We start from the raw sequence: 23,063 nt of genomic DNA on the forward strand, positions 1-23,063 counted from the left end.
ACCTGTTAACATCAGGAGGCCACTAGTGTTGGGCAGAAAACAGAGTAGATAGTCCTAAGTTTTCAACATAATTTTATGAAGCAAAATACTAAAACTTGTATCTTTTATAATTCTAGTCAAAATTATTGAAAATTCAAAATAATTATTTTTCACAGTTATAAGAATACTTCAATATATTTTATAAAGGGTCTTAAAGGTCCACTTAAAAACACTATATAATAGGTTCATCCATTTTTATAAAATAAGAAGGGAAAATGTCAAAATACAAAGAGCGAATTCAACGCTAAATGTTGGTCAAATGATATTTGTTTGGGGAGGGCACAAAAATGACACAGTTCCTCCTCCTACAGATTAGTGTTCATCATCACCTCCAAGCAATTTTACTCAGTTTAAACTTTTAGTCCAGATTGGTTTTTAAGACACTTCTCAATCAACATTTTTAGGGATGCAGAAAACTGTTAAAGGGGACACAGAGAAGTGTTTGTGGATACATTTATATTCATACCTGTTTTGGAAATACAGCTTTGACACAATAAAGCATAAACCAATATTTATACTTTTCAACGTCCAGTTTTAGAAACACTAAAAATCACCAATCTTCACAGAGGCCTTATTTTGAAAGTCTTCTTTCTTTAATTTATTGCCTAACCTAGTGACTGATTTTATAATATAGTTACAAAGGAAGAAAGCTATTTTAATCAATATTCAAGTTTTAAATAACTTCAAATGTTATACTTTTAAAGCTTATTTTAATGGCTAAATATTATCATATAGACTTAAAACCGTTAACTGATATTCAAAAATAAACGGGAATAGGTTATTTTAAAATATATTTACTAAAGCAAGCTGTTCTAATCAACTGAATTTGGAAGAGGTGGGGGAAAGTCTGATTCACTTTATAGCAAGTCACTTCACACACTTTCAAGTCCTCAACCCAGGACTAACTAATAAGATGCCATTGATGGGAGGCAGCAGTGACTGGACCATTTTGAGAATGTACAAGACTCTCAAGATAGAGGCTAGGGATCAAAGGTTTCTCTTCTAACAGTGACATTAAATCTGGCATGAAATATCCGTGCATTTATATGAGGCATGAGACGTGTTGATGGGATAGACAAACCTCTCACTAAAAATAGTTAAATCTGGGACATGCTTTGTACATGATGAAAAGGCAACTATCAGAATAAAACAAATCATTGATCCCACTGCTTCAGATCTCCCTATAAAAAGTTCACTGTGTACAGGAAAGACATTCAGCTTTAGCATAGGAATTCGAGAGGAGAATGGATCTTAAAGCCTCATTGTTTTGCGAGGACAGTAGATTCCCTCTAAAAAGCCAGTGTTAGGAGATAGGACGCACACTTGTGCTATATTAAGCTTTGACTGCAACTTCCAAGTTGCACAGGACATGATTTGACCCTTGATTTATCCAACCCATGTATATCATTAAAGAGGAATGTTCTTATGGATAAAATATGTCTCGTGAATACACCCAGCCCTCTTGGGGCCTCTGCTCCAAGTGTTGCCCGGTTGAGGAATTCTCTCTGATGATCTCAGCCCAGACCTCTGCTGGTGACCTGGAAGGTCACCAACTTGCTGGCTCTCCACTGCTTTCTCCTCTTGAACCCAGACTGCTGGGTGGATAGTTTCTGTAACAGCTGCCTGCCGAAAGCAGTGGTTTTCAAACGGGCCTCTGCAAGGTACTTCCAGAGTCACCAAAGGAGGGTGGGCTGGGCAAAGGGACAGCTGAGCACTGGGAGTTTCCCATGCTTCCCTGGAGCAGCTCCTCTAGAGGTTTCATATACTCAGTTTCTACATAAGCTTTGGGGAAAGCTCTGCTGCATTAAATCTCTCCAGAGTCCAGAGGCACTGAGCAAAGAGCAAGTACTGAAGAAACCTCGATGAATGATTTTTTTTTTCCTTCTGCAAAATACATGGACTCATTCCATAAACACCTACAGCATGCCAGGTGCTGTGCTGGGTACAGACCTTGCAAATTTGAATAAAGAAAAGTCTGCACCCTTGAGGAGCACCCTGAGTGTGTGCATCTGCCCCTCTAAGTCTTTGTGAAGGCGCTACAGAATCGTGTTGTGACTGAGGCTCATTATTCCCATCAGTAAATCTACTTGGGAAAACTGAGAGGCAGAGATGAACAAATTTCTGGTTGACAAAATGTTGGATAAACCAATTTTTGCAAATAATGTCATAATGGAATCTACCAAACTTGGACAGGAGAGTGCTACTGTAGTGGAAAAAGCATTTGCTGGTTGCCTAGAAATCTAGTATGAAATGGCTTCTAAATGCACGGTCTGTAACTACAAACAGATGAACATGTACAACTTGCCACCTGATCAGCTTCAGCTTCAGAAGGGTAGCCATTGTGTTCTTCCTGAATCTCCTGCACAGCACCAGGTGCATGGACAAGAAAAGGCAAAGGGGGGGAAAGAGAAACACGTGCAAACAGACAGGTGAAAGGACAGAAGTTCTTTCTTAAAGAGACAGTAAGCATGTAACACACCTTTCATGGTTTTGCAAATACCAATATTTTCCCCCTTGGAGTTAAGGAAAGAACGTGGAGGCCATCTATAGCATCCTCAGCCTAAAATGGAGTATCTACTCTGTGTTTGTGTTGGGGTGTAAAATGAAAAGCAACAAACATCATGGGTTACACAGAATGTACTGTCTTTTTAAAATCAAGCAATACTGCAGCGTACAGCAAAGAATCAAAATCACAGATGCATAACATGCTCATAGAAAATAAATCAGACCACAGAGACCGGGCAGCGACCAAAATCCAGCCAAAATCCAAAGGCGGTTCGTAGACATGTGTTTTTAAAAGGAACTATTATGTTGCCCAGAGGTCAATGCCACTGGAATTAACAACATTTCCACACATGCACATGTGCATATCACATGCTGGGGTCATACATATGCAAATACATACAAATGCTCTGTTACTTATTGCTTATTGCTAATTAAATACTGTGATTTATGACTCAAAATCATATTAAATCTAATTACAGTATCAATGTGCTTCAAAAAATAGCTAAAATATCACACATATTTATCTAAATTTTCCAATCCCTTTACATGTATTATTATTCTTAATTTCTTTCTAGAATGAGCTTTTTAAACCCTAAAAACTTGGACTTTTAGTTTAGCCTGTGGTATAATGAGCATGAATATTGAAGATGACAAAATTATAACCCCTTTTAAAAGTTATATCAATGCCATTCTCCCATGCTGATGTATGGCAAAACCAATACAATATTGTAAAGTAAAAAACAAAAAAATAATAAATAATGTATTCCTAGGGAAAAAAAAAAAACAAAAAAAAGTTATATCAAGTCTCTGAGGCTGAAAATATTAAAATTTAGCATCAATATATTTTTCCTTCAAGAAACTTTGATCCCAAGGACTATATTTCTTTAAAAGGCAATCAGTGAATAAGTAGCAAAGCTTTAAAAAAATTTACTCTTCCCCATCTTTCATTTTTGTCAGTAAAATAAAATAGTTACTTAAAATATTTTTATAGTTTATCATCAGGTTGAATTTAGTACACAGTTGGTACTGCTACCCTTCAGAGCAGGACAAATTGTTAAACACAGCCAGTTTTTTGAAATTTCCATTTTTTTAATACAAAGAAAATGGAATCATTCTTTGATAAAAATTTTAAAAACAGAAGAATGAATGACCAAACAACCAAAAAAAAAAAAACCCACATAGCATTTCAAAGTCCATGCAAGTGTAAAGCCAAACACTAATAGTTAACAATGTGAATCAATGAAAGAAAATGATTCCCATGAGCAAAAGAAAACATGGTGAAAACAAAATTAAACAGAGATAAACCAACTAGAATCCAAGAATTTGATTTAACCTGCTTATTTTTAAAAGTTTAAAACCAAAGTCACTAAATGATTCTGTCAAAATCCACATTGTTTTCATTTAATGGAACAAGGTTAATTTTCAACATCTGATACTCAGGTTTAAATGCATGCACATTACCAATCTTTGTCTTGCTTTATGAACATTCTGAAATAAAGGGAAGGAAAATCATGAGGAAAATATAAACTATAATCCACTAGCTATAACAGCTACGTCTGTATTTTAAGAAATACTAAATGGGGCTGATTTTGCTAAATTCATCTTCAAGATTGGCACTTCTGCTTTTGGGATTCAGCATGCAAACATGAAATCTTACTTGATCTTGTAATCAAGACTTGAAATCTTAGATTGCCTACTCAGGATGGACAACTGACCACTTTGTTGTTTTTCTTGTTAATAAATACTCTAGCATGAATTATGTGATGAACAAGGTTAAATGAACAGGACTCTGTAGGCCTAGACTTATAAACCCCATGCCATGAATACCCACTTGGTCAGAATTCCTGTAACACAACAAAAGTCAGTATTGCACACTGGAAACAAATTTTAGCACCCTGCCCTCACACACATTGGCTTTTTCGCATATGAAAACATCATAACAAATAAAGCATTTCTAGTGAACACTGAAAGCTATGACACAGCAGAGCGAATTGATCTGAGTGACTCATAAAACCAGTGAGAAGGCAAAGAATACTAAATAGACTAAGTGTCCGATAAAGCACAGAGACACACAAGGCGGAGGCCCATGTGCTGAAAACCAAATATCCTTACCCTTATATCAGGCCTCCTGAAAACCTGTCAGTTAAAACACAGAACATCATCATCATGGACGCATCACTATTGACCTGTGAAAGATGCTGTTAAGTTCGCCAGCCCATGCTCTAAGAAACATCATAATACTCCAAATAAAACCCAGCAGGTCGATCCTAACATGTTTGCCCTCTAAGTTTCATTCAATATCCAATCAATCCTAACACATTTGTCCTGTAATTTGTAGGCAAGTCTATGATTTGGAGAAACTTATCGCCCTTAGCCTAAGACAAACTACATTATTTTAAACACAAACCCCTTCTGTCAAGGGCTATTACAAGACAGTGTGAACAGGCTGTGTTTGAAAAGTTCATTTGTGTGTCTGTTGGGAATACTGAACACATTTTCCCCATAGAAACAATGATATAAAAAGGTGGTTCTTCTCCCAAACCAGCCCACAGAAACAAAACAAAACCGAACCAAGAAACAACAAAAGCGTTCACAGCTGGCGTGGAGCACAGCTCAGCCACGGTGTTAATGGGATCACAAAGCCTAGTTAAGCACAATCTTAATCTGGCTTCTATAGGAATTCTATTTCCAATTTGCACTTGGGACTCCAGAATTAAACCCCCCAATGTGGCCGCCTCAGAGGTAGAAGTTGCCTCCCTCACTTTAGCCCAGCCCCGACTGCTGCACATGGAAACGTGCAGGAGCATTCGGGAAACGGCCCAGAGAGCCAATGGAACTTTTGAAAAGCGAACAGTGCTGACAGTCTGAGGAAGGCTTGAATCATCTGTTCCCCACTCTTGACTCCGAAATCCGATCATCATTACATACGATAGAATGCCAGAGATTCCACAGAAAACATCATTTAAAAAAAAAATCACTGGAGGGTCTTATTAGCTTCACAGGTTTTACTCAGGATAGATAAGAGGATCACGTGAATATGAGGACACACTTCAAAAAACGCTATTAAAATAAAATACGCTTTGAAGGAAAAAAGGTGTTGGAACTAAGGGATGCTATAGCTCAAAGGGAATTAAAGCCCAGAAATCCCTAAATATAGACTATTTAGGCTAAGAAGCTTAAATCTGCCCCTTTTTTTGAGGAGGTGGTGGTGATGAATATGTTTATCTTAATTGTGGTGATAGTGCCATAAGGGGGCACCTATCAAAAACTCATCAATTTGTATACTTTAAATATGTGACATTTATCATTTGTTAATTACAACAGAAAAGTTAGTACAAAATACATAGTATACACGCTTATGTTAATTTTGAAAAAACTCAAAATGGGACATCCATGGTAATAAAAAGTCAAAATAGAGAGGCTCCCCTCCCCAACTTCATTTGTCAGTGATAACCACATTTAATGAGAATTTTTAAAATTATGCCTCCATAACCATAAATATGGTTACATCACTACTTCTTTTTTTACTTAGTTAATATTTATTCATCTATTTCAGAAGCATAACTAAACTTGCATTAAATTCCAGCAGTACATTTCACACATATATACACAGCATACCATGAAAATGATGTATTACTTAATAATTAAAGTTTTAGTATTTATAATTAGAAACAACAGAAGAGTTCAGTGATGAGGCACAAATGTCTAAAAGATTGAGGTATTATTTATTTCAATGAGATTGAGGTATTATTTATTTCAATGAGATATAGGGATAGGGAGTATCGTGACTTACGAGATAAAGTGAGCATTGTGACTAGCACATTCCTAGAACATATATGAATTTTTTATTAAAATCATTATATAAGGTGAAAATTTGTAAAAGGTAATGGTTTCGTGTGTGTGTGTGTGTGTGTGTGTGTGTGTAAATTAAGTTCCAAATTTGCTTTGCTATATAAATCATAAAAATTTCCTTGAAGGTAAGAACATTTTTCAGGTAGAGAGTTGGCATGCAACTTAAGATCTATATACATTTGTATATTATCCAACTATAACAAAATCATATTACCAGAATTTTTAAATGTTGACAAAAACTGAGCATAAATTATAAAATTGTGGAACAGTTTGGAAAGTTTCATTGTATAATGTATAAATGATACCACTACTTCTTGACTTGTTAGTTTCAAACAGTAGCTAGTGACCTAGCTAGATGAGGAAACATGCTTTCTCACACTACTCCCTCCCTCTTCCCAATCTGCTGATTGAAATTGTAATTTCTAGTCCCTTTATTGTCCTTCTGCAGCAGCTGCATCATTAAAAAAAATCATGAAATGATTTTTCGGTGGCAGCCATTCTTCTAGGAACCTTGTATGTACTAACATTTTATTCTCGGAACAACCTTGTGAGATAAAAACTATCATGGGCCCCATTTCCTGATGAGAAACCCAAGGTCCAGTTAAGTAATCTGGCCAAGTTCAAGGTGTAGAGCAAGTACTTATACCCAGTTAGTCTGCTACACCACCTCAGTGTGGTGCCACTGTAATTAATGCACAGGAACTAAAGCCATCCAGTGTACCTCCACTCCCTCTTAACTCTCTCCAGGGTGGGTGAAGAAAGCAACAGTATGACCTCTTCCCTCGCTTCTCCTTGCTCCCTCCAAACCTCCACTCCAGCATGTTTATTTTCACATTTGCTCTGAAACTGCAATTAATTTTATAATGTTTTGTCTATAAAGAGATAGTAACAATTGACAACTAAAAAACAGCACTACAAGCAGCATCCCTGGGCCTTACATGTGAATGTGATTCTGATCAAAGGCAGAGAGCAGTGGTTTGAAGTCAGGAGGCTGAAGCCTCTCTCTGCGTGCCCACACCCAGCCTCAGTTTCTACACGTACAAAAGGAGAGGAGTCTATGAATGGCTGTGAGGTCCTGACCAGTCCCCAAACCCGAGGAGCCACTTAAGCTTCCTTGGAAGAGTTCAGAAAACTCGGTGTGGGGTTGGGGGGCGGCAATCAGCACAATGGTTAAAGCACAGCTCAGAAGTCAAATCCTGCAACCAGCGCTAATGGCCCTCAAGACCTCAGGCAGCTTCACAGGCTGTATCATTTTTTACATCATTTATCCTATAAGGAACTGGTAAACCTGTTTACCTGGGTTCTGTCAGTTGTTCTAGCAAATGATCGAACTCAGAGAGGGAGTTGTGGGCAGCCCCCAATTTGTAGCCCCAAGCCAGGCAGAAGTTCCAGGTAACCTGGGAACCCACTACCTGAAACTGGAAAACTGAAGTGAGAAGTTTTGTGGACTGAGCCCTTAACCTGTGGGGTCTGCACTAACTCCAATGAGTATCAAAACCAAACTGAATCGTAGAACACTCATCTGGTGTGGGAGAATTTGCCAGTGTGGGAACAAACTGGTGTCACAAGTCTGGTGTCACAAGTGTTCTAAGTGGGTGAGGATTCCAACCTAAGCTGACTGGTGTCAGTATGATGCTCTTCATCTCTACACAGCCCTACCTAAACCTGTTCCCTTTCTGAGTTGGCTGGCCAAGGGCCTCAAGGCTCATGCCCAGAATGCCCTGTTCTACCTGTCTGGCTCCTCCCACCACACCTTGTTTCCTTGTCTATTGCAACCACTCACCACAGTTCAACTTGTACTGTATTTTTTTTTGAGTCTCTTTCCTCTATTATGAATTCCATGTAGCCCAGCCCCTGTGCACATTAGGTACTCACATCATGTTTTTGGAAGTGGACCTGTGTTCAGCAATTATAATACACTCCTCTTGTACTCATTTTTACATATCATATACATTTTCATAGAGTAATAGCATACCGTAAATGAGCACTGCATGCATTTCACACATACGCTGCCCTTTTTAATACATTAAGCCTCCGCTATAACATCCACTTTACAGATGAGAACACTTGAGGCTCAGCAAGATAAAGTCACTTGTTGAGCAGCTAGTCAGGTACAGGGTGGGACTCAAGGCAAAGTGCCCTGACTCCAAATTTTATGACCTTTTTTATAAACCATATGATTCTAAGTCAAATATCAGTTTTTTAATAAATGTTATCTTTGAGCCTATGCCTCTAAGAGTTTCTTTCCATGAAAAGACTGTAATAGTGGAGTAAAAACATTCTAACATTTTTATTTGTATAACTATATGCTTCATTTAAATAATACTTCTGATATATCATGACTTGTTGGAAATATTAATCAAAATTTATTCTACATGCAATATAGAGTCATTCAGCAGTCTATAAAAATCTTGATCTTTTAAAAATTTAATTTCTAATTTTGAGATAACCGCTGATTCATAAGCAGTTGTAAGATTAAGAGAGATTCCATGTACCATGTCACCAAATTTTAGTTGTATATTATAAAACTACAGAGAACAGTACCAGAACCAGGGCCCTGACACTGACACAGCCAAGATGTAGAACAATTTCCTCATCACCTAACATTCCTCTTTTATGGCCACATCCAATTCCCTCCCAGCCCTTCCCCTTCTCAGGCCCCAGCAACCACTAATCTGTTCTCCGTTTCTATAACTTTGTCATTTGAAGACTGTTACACAAATGAAGGGCTTCCCTGAAATCTCGGATGGTAAAGAATCCACCTGCAATGCAGGAGAGCCAGGTTCGATCCCTGAGCTGGGAAGATCCCCCAGAGAAGGGAATGGAAACCCAATTCAGTATTCTTGCCTGGAGAATTCCATGAACAAAGGAGCCTGGCGGGCTATAGTCCATGGGGTCGCGGAGTGGGACATGACTGAGCTGCTAACACACTTTCACTATACAAATGAAATCATACAGCATATGACCTTTTGGGAGTGGCAATTTTACTCTGCGTAATTCTCTCAAGATTCATTCAATTCTTTTCTCTGCCCTCTCTATTCTGCTGTTGAACCAATCCACTGAGGGTTTAGTGTTTTTCTTTCTTTTTGTGTGTGTGTTTTTTGGGGAGGAGTTTTTTCATTATTATATTTTTCAGTTTTAAATTTTCCATTTGGTTCTTATCTCATATTCTTTGCTGAAACTTTCCTATTTTTTGTCTCTCACTTTCTATATTTTTATTGCATCAAACATATCTGTAATTGTTTACTGAAGCAATTTTATGATGGCTTCTTTAAAATCTTTTTCACAGAATTCTAAAATCTGTCATCGTGGTTTTGGCATCTACTGATTCTCTTCATTCAGTTTGAGATCTTTCTGGCTCTTGGTATTATGAGTGATTTTCAATGGAAACCTGACCATTTTGAGTATTATAAGTGTGTGGGTCTTACCTAACCCTTTTGTTGTAGCTGTTTCTCTGCCACTGCTCAAGCAGGAGGAGGGTGGGGAGCAGTGCCTCATTACAGGTGGGTTGGGGTACAAGTTCAGTTTCCCCTCTCAGCCCCCACTGACATCAAAGGCCAGGGATGTCCTAGCTATTTCTGGGAGGGGGTGAGAGTTCCAGGGTTCAGTTAGGCTTCCACTGATACCTGCCCTGCTGGGAGTGGCAGGAGCACATCTGACTGATAGCACCGATACCACAGTGGGGGTGTGGCTTCCCAGCCGATAGGTGGTGCTAAAAACCCTGACTGTCCACCAGGCCTCCCAACACCATAGCTGCCATGCTTGGTGTGCCTCGTTGCAGCCTGGTGAGGGTGAAATCTAGACTCCCCACTTGGCCTTGCTGGTGGGTGTGGGGCTGCAGCTTTTTCTATGGTGTTTGGCTGGAGCACAGTGGTTAGTGTCTGAAAGTTTTCTTTTTACTCGGCTGCCCCTTCCTGTCCTTTGGAGAGAGAGACTATGCTTTTGTTGTCTGCACCCATTGGCATTTCTGGGTTACTGGCTTCTTCGGCAACAAGTCTGAGACATATGTTGTAAAAAAAAAAAAAACAACAACAACAACCAGGGACATTACCACCCCATTGTTCCTTGGGTCCTGAGGTCCCTAACCAGTCTACCTTCTTCTACCTTTCAGGGCGTTATTTTGTTTATCTTATAGATCATGTCCAGGGTATTTATTTATACTGAGAGTGCAAAATAAGAAAAAGTACATCTGCTCCATCTTTCCAGAAGCAGAAGCCCAAACCTTGATATTTTTAAGAAATAATTCTACCTACAAGTAATCCTGAGAGATAGGACAGTACTCTGCCATTATAGTGATTACAAACTGGAGGCCTGTTGCTCAAACAGGCAGGAGCACGGTTGTTTTTATAATTAAATTGTTTCTAAGGGGACACACTGCAGTCTCCAGTTCTCTACAGATCTCACCCATGTCTGTTTAGCTTGTTAGCTCTCCCCTGTAGACATCTGTGTTTGCAAACTCTGATTTAATAAACAGATCATGAGGCCAAGCTATCAACAGTGGATTATGCCCATGGATTCAAAATGATCATGCTCAAACTTCCCTCTTTCTAGACTTGTACTCAATTTAAGAAGTATTAACTAAGATCAAACTCAAGCATAATAAAGCCTTCCCCACACACTGCATCCCACTTCCCTCCAAAGCCCTTCTGGAAATTTTTGTTTAGGATCCAGAATTTAGTCACTGTACTAACCTACTAAATGATTAAATTTAGTACAAGACCCTCTCCATTTTCTCCTTTTTGTTCAGAATATTTAAAGAAGAGATCTAGCTACTGTGTGTGCGGTGATGAGAGTAGGAGAAACAGGAGGGACAGAGGGGTGATGATGATGGTGGTGATGGTGATGTTGGAGCCAGAGGAAAGAGGACGATCACATTAAAACTATGGTGTCCTAATTTCCTGAAGGCTGGCCAGAATCAAATCCTTTTGGACAAAACAAAATTGAAGAATGTTCTAGAAAGAAAGGAATTTTGAGACTTTAAATCTAATCCAAACTCTCATCTTTACACAAAAGGAAAGTGATACTCAGAGGTTATACAAGGTTACAAAGCTAACCAGTACAGTCTGTATGGCTCCACCATGTTCCCTCTTGGCCTAGTTCTGCTTTGCAAACAATGGAAGCTCATCAACTTTGTCACTTCTGCTGACAGTTCCTAAAAATGTTTCATTACAATTTATGACTGTATTTTTTTCATCTAATCTTTGGAACATTACATTCAGATCTTGTTCTTAAATGTTTTGACAAATTCAAGAGAGAGATTTGTACTCTTTCTTAGCCTGTTAAAAATGGAAGCAACTGAGTTAGTAGTAGGGTAGGCAAAGAAGACATTTTATTACATTTCTTCTAGTAGTCTTAATTATCAGGTAAATCTTCAAGATGACTTGGTATTAAGGCATACATTTATTAATTTAGTTAATCCATAATTCACATAATAGCTATCTACTCTTTCAACAGGGACAATGTTTTCCAAACTTCTGGTATCTTATTACCACCTGTACAAGTCTAGTTTGCTATACCTGTATGTCACCTGTACTAATATTAGTATTTATGTTGACTTTAAGTCCACTATTTTTTCATATTTTGCCTGGCTTTAAGCAATAACATCCATCTATTAAATCACAAGTCTGATGTGCCAGTTTTTCTACTACACATTAAAATAATTATATAACTGTTAAAATATGTTCATGTGCATATCATCTTAACTCTTTTCATGTGACACCAGTGTTATTCTTGGGTGATCTGATCACCTTGGGTGATCTGACCCTAAGCTGTCAATTTATGATATGGGAAAATAATAAAGCAACTGTACTTTAAAATCTAACATGAGTGCTAATTATTCAGGTTTGTGGGAATATACCAGAAATGTATGGTATCATCATCGATTTCAATAGATACAAACCTAGGGAAGCCAAACTTTTCACAATTTATTGTACACAAGAAATACATAAGATCCACTCTTCCCTGCCCTCAGAGATTCTGATTCACTAAATGGGATGCAGACCATGGAAGCTGCATTTCTGCAGGCATCCCAGGGAACACCCAAGGGCCACATTTTGAAAAACAGTGAACAGGAAGGCAGAACAAAATTCTTAAAATCACTCTAGCTTTTCAATAGGATGACTTGGGTTCAAATCCCAAGTCTAACTGCATGATACTAGTGTTATTGCTTAGTCATGTCTGATTCTTTGCACCAGGCTCCTCTGTCCAGGGGATTTCCCAGGCAAGAATACTGGAGTAGGGTGCCATTTCCTTCTCCAGGGGATTGTCCCGACCCAGGGATCAAACCCAGTCTCCTGCATTGAAGGCAGATTCTTTACCATCTGAGCCACCACAGAACTGAGTCACTTAATCTTTCTGAGCCTTGCTTTCCTCACCTGTTAAGCGATGATTATAATAAATGCCATCTCACTGGGTTGTCTTAAGAATTAAATGGATGAGATGTCAAAAAAAAAAAAACTATGACAAAACCAGAGAGCCCTACATCGGCTAGAAGGCTTACAAGGGTGAGGATGCTCTCAGCAGCTACAACTGAGAACACAATCAGCATTCCAAATCAAGATGCAAGGGCTCTGTTCCAGAAAAACATCTGCTCCCATTTCACTACCGACATTGAGTCTAATCTATAATAAACTAACCCCCAAATTGAGTGCCTGTTTCAAATAAGATATTTGCACAATACATAATCTCAGGTATTATTATTGACTGATGACTGCATGCTAAATCCTCAAGGAATTGTATCTAGGCCTCAGGGCCAATGCCAGGCACAGCTCCCATGCCAGAGGTGTCCCAAAGGCCTGTTTGGGATACTCTGATTTCAAGAACTACTTTATACACAGCAGGTAAAATTATCTGTGGTTTAGAAACATTTTATGCTTTTATTATTTAAAAGAACTCTCTTCTTAAAGAAAACACAATAACTCCTGGATTATTAACGTGACACCAAATTTGCAGACTTGGCTGCAGGACGAATCTAACAGACAGTGATAAAAAAAAAAAAAATTCTCTCACAATGCTGCTGCTGCTGTTAAGTCGCTTCAGTCGTGTCCGACTCTGTGTGACCCCATAGACGGCAGCCCACCAGGCTCCTCTGTCCCTGGGATTCTCTAGGCAAGAATACTGCAGTGGGTTGCCATTTCCTTCTCCAATGCATGCATGCATGCTAAGTTGCTTCAGCCGTGTCCAACTCTGTGTGACCCTATGGATGCAGCCCACCAGGCTCCTCTGTCCATGGGATTCTCTAGGCAAGAATACTGCAGTGGGTTGCCATTTCCTTCTCCAATGCATGCATAAAATTTTAGCCGTGTCCAATGTGTGTACTTAAAATGCAGCCCCAAAACATGGAAAAGCATTCTTTTTCTCTGAATACCATCTGTTAAACCATTCCAACATGAGCTAATTCTGCTATACAAAATTCGTAAATAGACTAAAATTAAAAAAAAAAAAACTTTAGTTGCTTCATGTTAGAGTATAGATTCAGTCTTATCTATTCATGTAGAGGTTAGATAGCTATCACATGGTCACCATTCTTTTCTAGAACCCACATAGCACTAACAACTATTCAACAATAAATGAAAACATTACAGGTAACTCATAACTGTCCGTAAAGAAAAATCAATCCAAGGTCCGAGAGCCATTCTCTGCTAGTAGGGTACTGGAGCCTCTCACTAGTGGGGCAGTGTCTCAGCTATGGTGGGGGCAGGAGGGCACCTGGGACCGGTGGGTCAGCAGCTGTCCAGTGCCCAGCCACTCAGACACAGGTGACGCAGCAAACACTTCTCCTACCTGGAAACAGCATTATCTGCGCACCAGCTCTTGTGGAACAGGAGCCCCAGCTGCTCCTACGTGGGCAAACACAAAAACCAGACAGCAGGGAAGCCTATCCAGAACTATACTGCCACTCTTTCGGCTGGGCATATTATCCAATCTCTATTCAGCCACAGCCACGCCTTCCTCTGGGAGGCATAATCGATAGTATCCGGTGGCTTGGATGAAGCAAGTCAAACACCATAGCCAAATCTCAATTACACATCCCCTGGAGTCAGTTTCTGCACTTGTTACAGGGCAAGCTAAAGAGGAAGTGAGGTGAGAGCCCTTCAACAAGGACAGCTATTAAGAATGACTTAAGATCGTTATCACAGCTCTTGAACTGCTTGTAAGATTTGATCCCTGGCAAGGGCCATGATTTTGAGAGCTGTTGACTCAGGGTACTAAAACATAATTCGTCCATACTTGTGAAAATCTATTCTCTCTTACCAGTGGGCAAAAATGACTATAATAAACTGAAACCTCAATTCAAGCAAACTCTACTACTGAAATTAAACATGGTTTCACTGAATGTACCTGTTAATAGTTTCTTGACATTAAAACAAAGTTAGTCTTTAGCCTTAATAAAGATGGAGCACACAAGCATTTTATTTGTTAATTGATTCAACAAAAATTTATGGAGCACCTGTTATGTTCCAGGATCGTGCTGAGGGAGCAGTGGTGAGAAAAAGCCCCAGTCTCTGCTGACAAGGAGCAAGGAATTTATCACTCTTAACTTTAGAATAAGCAGGGAATCCAACTTTTAAAATAAACAAGAAGAGATTTCTCAATTCAATAAAGACTAAAAAATGAGGCTGCCCATACAATATTCTTGAGATTTTACAAGTTTTTTTTTTTTTTTGCATTCCAGTATCACATATTAATGTGGAAAACCTACAGGTAGTATATAAATACAGAAACAAACTGTGAAGTTAGAGAAATCCTATCAGATGTTTTCTGAAATTCAGAATACTAATAAAAATATAGGCATTTATTATAATCAAATCTAAAAATGTAATACATAATAAAATATATAATAAGATAATAAAGTGGAACTGGATTTTCAAAAGAATGATCATAATCAAGTCAACTTTTCCTCTTGGTTATGAAACTATGATCACATATACTTGATCCTGGTAAAAATGTCTCTTCTAAAGTTCAGATCTAACAACAGAGGACATTTCACCCTTGTTCCCAAGCAAATGGCCAGTGAGCATCAGGGGGCCAAAGTCTTATTTGAATTAAATTTGCAAAGCTTCTTGCCTACTCAGTATATTGAAAATGAATTAAGGACTCAATTCTGCTTACCTTGTAATCTCTGGATACATTTTCTGATGTCACTGAACCTGAAATCTGACTAGAAATTGTAGCAGCTATAAGCTGTTTACACCATTCAACATGTGATCCTGTAGGACTAAAAGAAATAGTGCAATTAAAATATTTTAAGACATAGGCTCTGAGAAAAATGAGCACGGACTAGGGATATATGTACACTTCTTTTTTCGAAAACGAACTTCAATTAGGCTATTTGGTTACCTTTACATTTACTATAAGAACTGAAATACCGACTGACAACTAGGAAGTAAGAGTAGGTTCCAAGGTGATTTGAAATAAACCAACTAATTTATTTTAAGGTTAAGATTCTAGACCTCAGACAGTTAAGCATGTTATTTTCTAGCCTTTAATGAAATATTACTCAGTTATAACTATACAGAGTGAATATTCTCAGTGTAAGTAGAAAATTAATTCTAAAATGAAATATTTATCTTACAGCATATGCTCTTCACAAGTGCAATCAATTTCATGTTGGTAGCTTTAAATCTATAAAATGAGATTAATTTCAAATGAATCAAATTGACTGTTAATGGAACAAAGCTGATTGCAGGATTTTAGAAAGAACAGATTAGAGAAGTTATGTCCTATGTGTAGTAATAATGCAACCTTACATTTCTGTAAGTGCTTTGACAACTTACAAAAGGCTCTACCAGTCCATTATTATATCAGAGTCTGACAACCACAAGTGATAAGAAGGCAGAACAGGGACGAGCCGACAGGTTTGAGATGAGAAAATTGAGGTGCAGAAGTGACAAGGCCCATCAGAAAGTGGTAGGCCTGCCTCCAGCTCCACTGGGGCTGTCCTTCCAGGATGCAATACCACCAGTAATGACCAACTCATGGAGCCAGAGGGCAAAAACCCAGGCCAGTGCCACAGATGCCCGCCACTGCCTTATACAAGAACACAACAATGCAGAGAAGACGGCATCTCCCACTTGCAGGCTGCTCTCAAGTGTCCAACACATTTCTGCACATGGCCTCACCCGAGCCTCACAGTGACCCACCCTACAGAGGAGAAAACTAAGGCTCTAGTGTTTGACCAAGGTCCCGTGGTTGGTAAGTGGTCAGGCTCTTCTCACCTGACTTAAAGGACCATGTCAGCAATCTAGGCACTGAGGGAATTAAAAATGGCCTCCAGAGGCCAGGCTCCTCTCTCAACTCACGAAAGCACAGAAGAAATCAAGTTAAAGGGCATAAGATACTTATGAGAGTTTATCTCACAGGTAGCTTTCACTGCGAAGAATGTTTCAGACCTTTGAAAATCTCATCACTAATGAAATCCACACTTGTGTATTGGAAGGACAGAAAAATCTGGAATCCCTAGGCAGTGTGTAAAATCACCTAAATAGTAAAATAAAGACACTTGGCATGCTCTACCAGTGATCTAAATTATATTCTCTGACCAAGACAGCCCAGAAAAAGATAATAAAAAAATATAGGCATTTATTATAATCAAATCTAAAAATGTAATGCATAATGGTTGTCTGCGGGGCTGGAAATATAAGTCAGAATATTCACTGAATGGGCAGACATTCCTATCATACTCTAAGAGCCTATTTCCCACATTTAATAACTTAAGAGAAAGGAGGAGGGGGAAAGGAGGGAGATTGGTTTCCTTTTAAAGGCTAAGTCACCTTTATTGCCTAGTTCTATCATACTTCTCTTGGCATACTACACTTTTTTCCGTCAGCACCCACTCCTGATAGCAAATCTAACAGTAGGAACCTGCCTGTTCACCCACCACGGGGGTGGGAGGGCTGCTGTTACCCTCTGCCAAGCATCCTCTCTCCTTCCTTCTGATAAGGATGCCTCTGAGAACTGTAGGAAATTGCCCCTCCCCATTTCATCAGCAGGAGAAGGAAGGGGACACTCCCTTCCCGCCCCCACTTGGAGGGGACTAACCCAGGTCGCCAGGCCAATCCCAAGCTTTCCCATTGGATCAGAGGTGTTCCCAGCCTCAGTGCTACTGAAGGCCACTCCCACCCCACCACCTTGAGGAACCCACAGAGATAAAGAGTAAGACAAGGAAAAAAACAAAAACAAAAACAGAGAATGGGGAGCCCCAACCACAGTGCTTGCAATTCTGGCTGTAACATGCCCGTGGCCATCTTTCCCCCTGTCCGCAGCAGTGATGGAGCCAAGAAATTTCCTTCCCAGCCGGAACTAGAATGATTTGTGGTTTTTATCCCTGCAACCAAAAGCATCCTGGCCAACAGAGTTATTAACAGTGTGGTATGGTGGACTGGTAGACAGGAGGCCTGGATCCGGGTCCTGTTTCTGTCACCAGCTTGAGCAAACCACATCCTTTCGCAGGCCCACAGCTTTGTCAGCATTTAGAGAAGTACAGTATTCAGAAGAGAGAGGAGGGCCCACAGTCCACGGCTGAGCCACACCTGCAGAGCCAGGGTCTACTCTGGGCACAAGGACAGGACTGAGAAGGCCATGTTTCCTCTCCTGTCTCTGCTCTTTGCACAGCGTAATCTCCCTGCACGCTCCTGGTGACAATAGCCAGCTGCAGCCTGGGGGTCCCCAGCTTTGCTTCTCCAGCCTGGATGCTCTTGATCCAGAGGCCCAGGATCCCATGGGACAGCTCCACTAGTCAGTCCCAGAACCCCTGCCAGCTCCACGTGTCTAAACTAGTCTCAGTCACCCAGCCTGCAACCTGTTCCTCCACCCTCATGTTTCCTAAGCCAGGGAAAAGCAGAACCTCACCCAGGGACCTCAGACTCCAGGGCTGACATTTACCTTGGGGCCCATACTCCTTTTCACTCTCACATCTGAATGCTCAAGTCTTGTCACTCTTACCTGCTAAGTATCATGAGAAGGCACCTTGCCCACTCCTATTCCAACTCCCTTTTCCAGAGAGAGACACCCATCATTTGTCCGGGTTCTCCTGCCTCATGAATTTAAGCTCCACCTCTATGCCAGTGACTCCCAAATTCAGGTCTCCAAACCAGACACCACCTCTGAACTCCAGGCCTAAACAAACCAACTGCCTCTTTGATATTTGCTCTGGGACATCCAACTGACATCTCATTGCTGTTCTATCCAGGGTGAGTGCCTGCTAACTTCCTAACCCTGTTCCACTTAGAGGCTTCTCCATCTCGGCCACACCATCTTCCACAAGCTAAAGACACTGGAACTGTCCTCAATTCTCCCCTTCTCCTAGACAATTGCCACCCTGCAGCAAACCCTGCTGGCTCTACCCTGCAGATGTCCTTCAGATGATATGTTAAGCTTGACCACTTCTCCTTTCCTCCAGCCCGCGGCTCCACTCGAAGCCACCATCCTCTCTCATTCTGACGACTGCAACAGCCTCCCACCTGCTAGACTCTCTGATTCAACTCCTTCCCCTTCCGGTCTGTCATCCGCACAGCAGCCATGGAGACCTTACTGAAATCTACACCAGGTGTTGTCCCTCCTCTGCTCCACGCCACCCACTCCACCGTCTGTGGCCCCTGTGACCTGACTTTGTCCTCTGCTGCGTCTCCCCAGCATCCTCTGTGCTGGTGACACAGGCTTCAGCCTAGAGTGCTGTCACCCAGCTATGCGCATGACTAGGCCCCTCTTCAGGGGCACTACTGAAATGCCACTTCTCTCCGAAAGGCCTTCCCTGACCACCCTACACCACACTCCCAGCACTGCCCAGAGTGCACACCCCAGCCACTTCTATCCCTCCCGGATGACTCTTGTCCCCCCACACCTATCACCATCTAACACAGAACACATGTGATTTGGTCTTTGGTTTCTCTCTCCCACTAATGGTGACCCACGAGGGCAGGGATTTGTGTGTGCGTGTTCCTAGCTATATCCTCAGGCCTAGCACAGTGCCAGACACAGAGCAGGTTCTCATATTCACAGAATAAATGACTGAGAGAGGAGCATTTCCAGAACCTACTTAACCTAACTCAATGAGACCACCCTGCCTCCAGTCCCTTCACAACACTACTGCATGGCACTTGTTCTCAAATGCAGAGGCCACCCTGTAGCTCCCCTGATGAAACTCCTCTTGTGGCCTCCGTAACTAGGTGACCATATAATTCCTTTTCCAAACCAGGACACCAGTGTGAGTTGCAGAAGCATACTACTGATAATCTCACTGGCCCAACCAGTACTCTGTACCATCTGGAGCCAAAGAGACCACAGATTCCAGTCTACTTGTAGCTAGGGTGGTTATTAAAAATGCAGAATTTCAGGCTCTACCCAGGAGGTGGTGGATCAGATTTAGGGTGGGACCCAAGAGTCTGTATTTGAATCAAGCACTAGAGGTGATTCTGACTCAGGCTCTACAGAGCTGTGTGGAGAAGCACTGGCCCAGAAGACAAAGGCATGGCTCCTTGGAAGGCACACAGGCCCCATCAGGATCTAGCCCCTGCCTTCCTACAGGCCTTTACTACCCATTCCCCACATCTAGCATCCAGCCAGGATATGACACACGTTTCACTCCAGTGGCCAAACAGTGCACCCTGTCCGTCCCTACCACTAAAAATGAAGTGAATACCCTACCTCTGGGTACCATAGTGCAGTGGATCACAACTGAGGTGGTAGAGCCCTTTTTGAAAAATTTTAACACCTAGGCCTCACCCAAATCTCCTGAATGAGAAGCCTCAGAAGTGGGGTCTGGCCACCTGGAGTTCTTAAATAGCTTCTCAGATGATTCCCATGCACATGTCATCCAGAGCGATTCCAAGCACACCTCCACCCTGGCACTTATCACATTTGGTTTCAATGGCTGTTTTATTTGTATTCTCCACTAGATGTTAAGCCAGAGTGCAAAAGCCGTCTGCCATTACTCTCTAATTCTCCAAGCACTCATACATCATAGAGTATCTACAGATAGTGCAACCCTGACCATTCCGCCCACTATCTTAGCTGTGATTAGTTTTCAGAGAAGCTGACCACTTGGGTAATGACTTTATTAAAACATACTGTAATTACACAAAGGGAGTGTTTCTTGTTGTTCCTATGCCTTTGGAAACTCCCCAAAGTTTATCTCACTGGAGTGACTAAGGCAGGAACCAACATCTAAAACTGTCCTAGGGGCTTTAGGACCGGGATGCCTTAACTCACTCTAGTGTCAGTGAAATGCCCAAAATGAGGGAAAGCTACATACTCCAGGAGATGGGATCACCAAACTCTTGTCCTCAGAGGGTCAGGGTGGCCCTCCCACTTAGATCTGGTCGGTTTATGCTTCTAACTGCTTGATCTTAGTTCTCTGCCTGTGGGCTTAGTTCTCAGGCAGTGGCCTTACGTGTTTGTGAAAACAATGAACTGGTCCCTTCAAAGTGTGAGGAACTGAAAGTAAACGCTGATGTGTTCTTGCATCAGGAGCAGTTTGGAAGTTTTCCATCGAAATGAGGGTATCTTTGCCTCCATCTGTACCAGCTCCGACACCCACGGGGTTCCACCCCCCAGTACCCCCTCACAATCCCCACGTCAAAGCCCCCAAGCAGCGGCGGCGGGATTTGGATCTTGAGATCACTCGAGGCAAGGTCATGCGAAAAAGAGGGCGCCGTGATGAAAATGCCTCCCAACGATTTGTGGCCGGGGTATCGGCCGCCGAGGCGGCTCCCAGGTGCAGTGGGAGGCGGCCTGGGCCGCGGTTTGACAGCTGCGAAGCCCCTCGAGGTGCGGGGAAGCTTCCGCGAGCTGTGAAAACGAGCCAGGTGCGAGACCAGCGACCAGGCAGGGGTTCGCGGGGCTCCGGAGGGGACAGGGAGGGGACAGGGAAGGGGAGACGGGAGGCGGACTCCCCGGCTCGGCTTCAGGCCGGCGAGCGGGGAAGGGGCGGCCGGGCCTCGCGCGGGGCCCTCGGGAGTCGGGGCGTGGTGGGGGCGGCAGGGCCCCGCTTACCTGTCCAGAGTCTCCACGCTGGGCTGCCGGGAGCCGACGGCGGGACCCCCCGCGACCCGAGGGGGCCTCCTGCCGCCCGCCGGTCCCAGGCCCAGGCCCCCGCCGCTCTCGCAGCCCGCCGCCGCCGCCGCCGCCGCCGCCGCCGCCGCTGCCGCCGCCCTGTCCATGGCGCGTCGAGCCCGCCGCCGCGGGGAAGCCGCAATCGGGAGGGGAGCGGCGCCCCGGAAAGTCCGGCAGCGCGCCTCCGGCGGCCCCGATCTGCCGCCCGCCCGGCTCAGACGGCCGCCGCCATTAGCTGTCACCTGGCGCCCGGCGTTACCCACAAGGCCGCGCGCGTGGGGGTGGGGGGCGGGGAGGGCGGTGCGCGACCCGGAGCCTGGTCCCCAGCCCCCTACCCCCAGCCCCGCCAGAGCCCCACCTGGGCCACCGGCCCGCCAGCCGGCGGGGTGAGGCCCGGGCGACCTGGACACGTCCCAAGCCACTCGGGGTCGAAATCGACCCACGACTTAGGCAGAACGCGCTTTGCTCGGGAAACTCCTAGATGCAGGGTTAAAGAAGAAAAAAAGTTTAAAGTAATTCTAGTATTCAGTACAATTCGTTTTCCATCAGTTTTCCTTCCTTAGAAAAGTTTTGCGGTGGGAGAAGCCCCAACGCCCGTGGGCCTCCCTGCTCTTGACATCTCCAACCCCGAGCAATCCCATACATTTTAGCAACCTCCCCTCACTCCGTTCTTAGCCGCCCTTTCACGCACCCACAAAGCCACCTCCCCGCCATCTGTAGGGCAACCAAGTGTTCTGATGCCGCCCTCGGAACATCCGCCCTTAGTTTATATTATCAGCAACGTGTAACTTCTGTCGGCTAAATCACCGCTTGCGGAAATCAAGTCCAAATCTGATGATAAAGGCATTTAGGATATTTAATTCCTGCTTTATATTTATTTTCCTGACCATTCTATTAGGGTTTGCATATCGAATGGGCTCACAGCCCGTTACCCACCCCTGATTTAGTTGGAGGTGGGAATGATGGCTACTGCCCCTTGCCTGTGATTGTCCTGGGTATGACTTCTGACCAAACTCTGGCCAGTGAAATATAAAGGCAATAGTTTGCATTCTGATAAAAGGTAGACCTGTAGACAGGGAGTTATTAGTTCCCATCCCAAACCCATCTTGCCCTCTCACATTGATAACTTCCAACTGAACTGTGAGAATGTGATGCTTGAAACCCTAACAACCCAAGAGTGGATGAGACTTGGGTGAAAGGGTGGCAGGGTGAGAAGAGTTAGGAGGAAGGAAGGGCAGATTTCCAGATATACTGGAGACCCACCTCTTGCTGGCTTCTGATTTTCCAAAATTATTAAATAAAATGCTTAAGTATTACAGATGGAATGTTTGTCTCTCCCCCTACCTCCACCATTTATATGTTGAAGCCCTAACCATCAAACTGGTATTGAGGTATTTGGAGATGAGGCCTTTGGGAGGTGATTAGGTCATAAGGCTGGTGCCCTAAAATGTTTGGATTGTGCCTTTCTAAGGAAAGATGCCAGAGAGCTTGGACTCTCCCTGCAAGGACGCACTGAGGAAAGGCCATTTGAGAACATAGCATGAAGGCAGCTCTCTGAAAGCCAGGAAAAAAGCTGTCCCAATTATCTCAACCTTGCCAGAATCTTGATCTTGGGA

At 42.6% G+C, this 23,063-nt stretch overlaps 1 protein-coding gene across 7 annotated transcripts in view; it reads right to left on the reverse strand.

Moving 5' to 3' along the window:
• The window catches only part of MTMR1 (myotubularin related protein 1), a 61,048-nt gene extending 39,364 nt beyond the window's left edge, over nucleotides 1–21,684 (reverse strand). For 2 of the 7 annotated variants that reach the window (XM_060407519.1, XM_060407520.1), the window contains exons 1-5: nucleotides 21,388–21,684; nucleotides 15,508–15,613; nucleotides 4,657–4,680; nucleotides 4,006–4,032; nucleotides 2,348–2,398 (exon numbers count right to left, since the gene is read on the reverse strand). In XM_060407519.1, coding sequence (XP_060263502.1) covers nucleotides 2,348–2,398; nucleotides 4,006–4,032; nucleotides 4,657–4,680; nucleotides 15,508–15,613; nucleotides 21,388–21,554 — 375 coding nt within the window. In that variant the 5' untranslated portion in view covers nucleotides 21,555–21,684. The remainder of the gene's footprint in view (nucleotides 1–2,347; nucleotides 2,399–4,005; nucleotides 4,033–4,656; nucleotides 4,681–15,507; nucleotides 15,614–21,387) is intronic. The other 5 variants (XM_027963146.3, XM_042242017.2, XM_027963147.3 and 2 more) reach the window with 5 other exon arrangements.
• Nucleotides 21,685–23,063: the final 1,379 nt, after the last annotated feature.

Source organism: Ovis aries, chromosome X, assembly GCF_016772045.2.
Source record: "Ovis aries strain OAR_USU_Benz2616 breed Rambouillet chromosome X, ARS-UI_Ramb_v3.0, whole genome shotgun sequence".
NCBI lineage: Eukaryota > Metazoa > Chordata > Mammalia > Artiodactyla > Bovidae > Ovis > Ovis aries.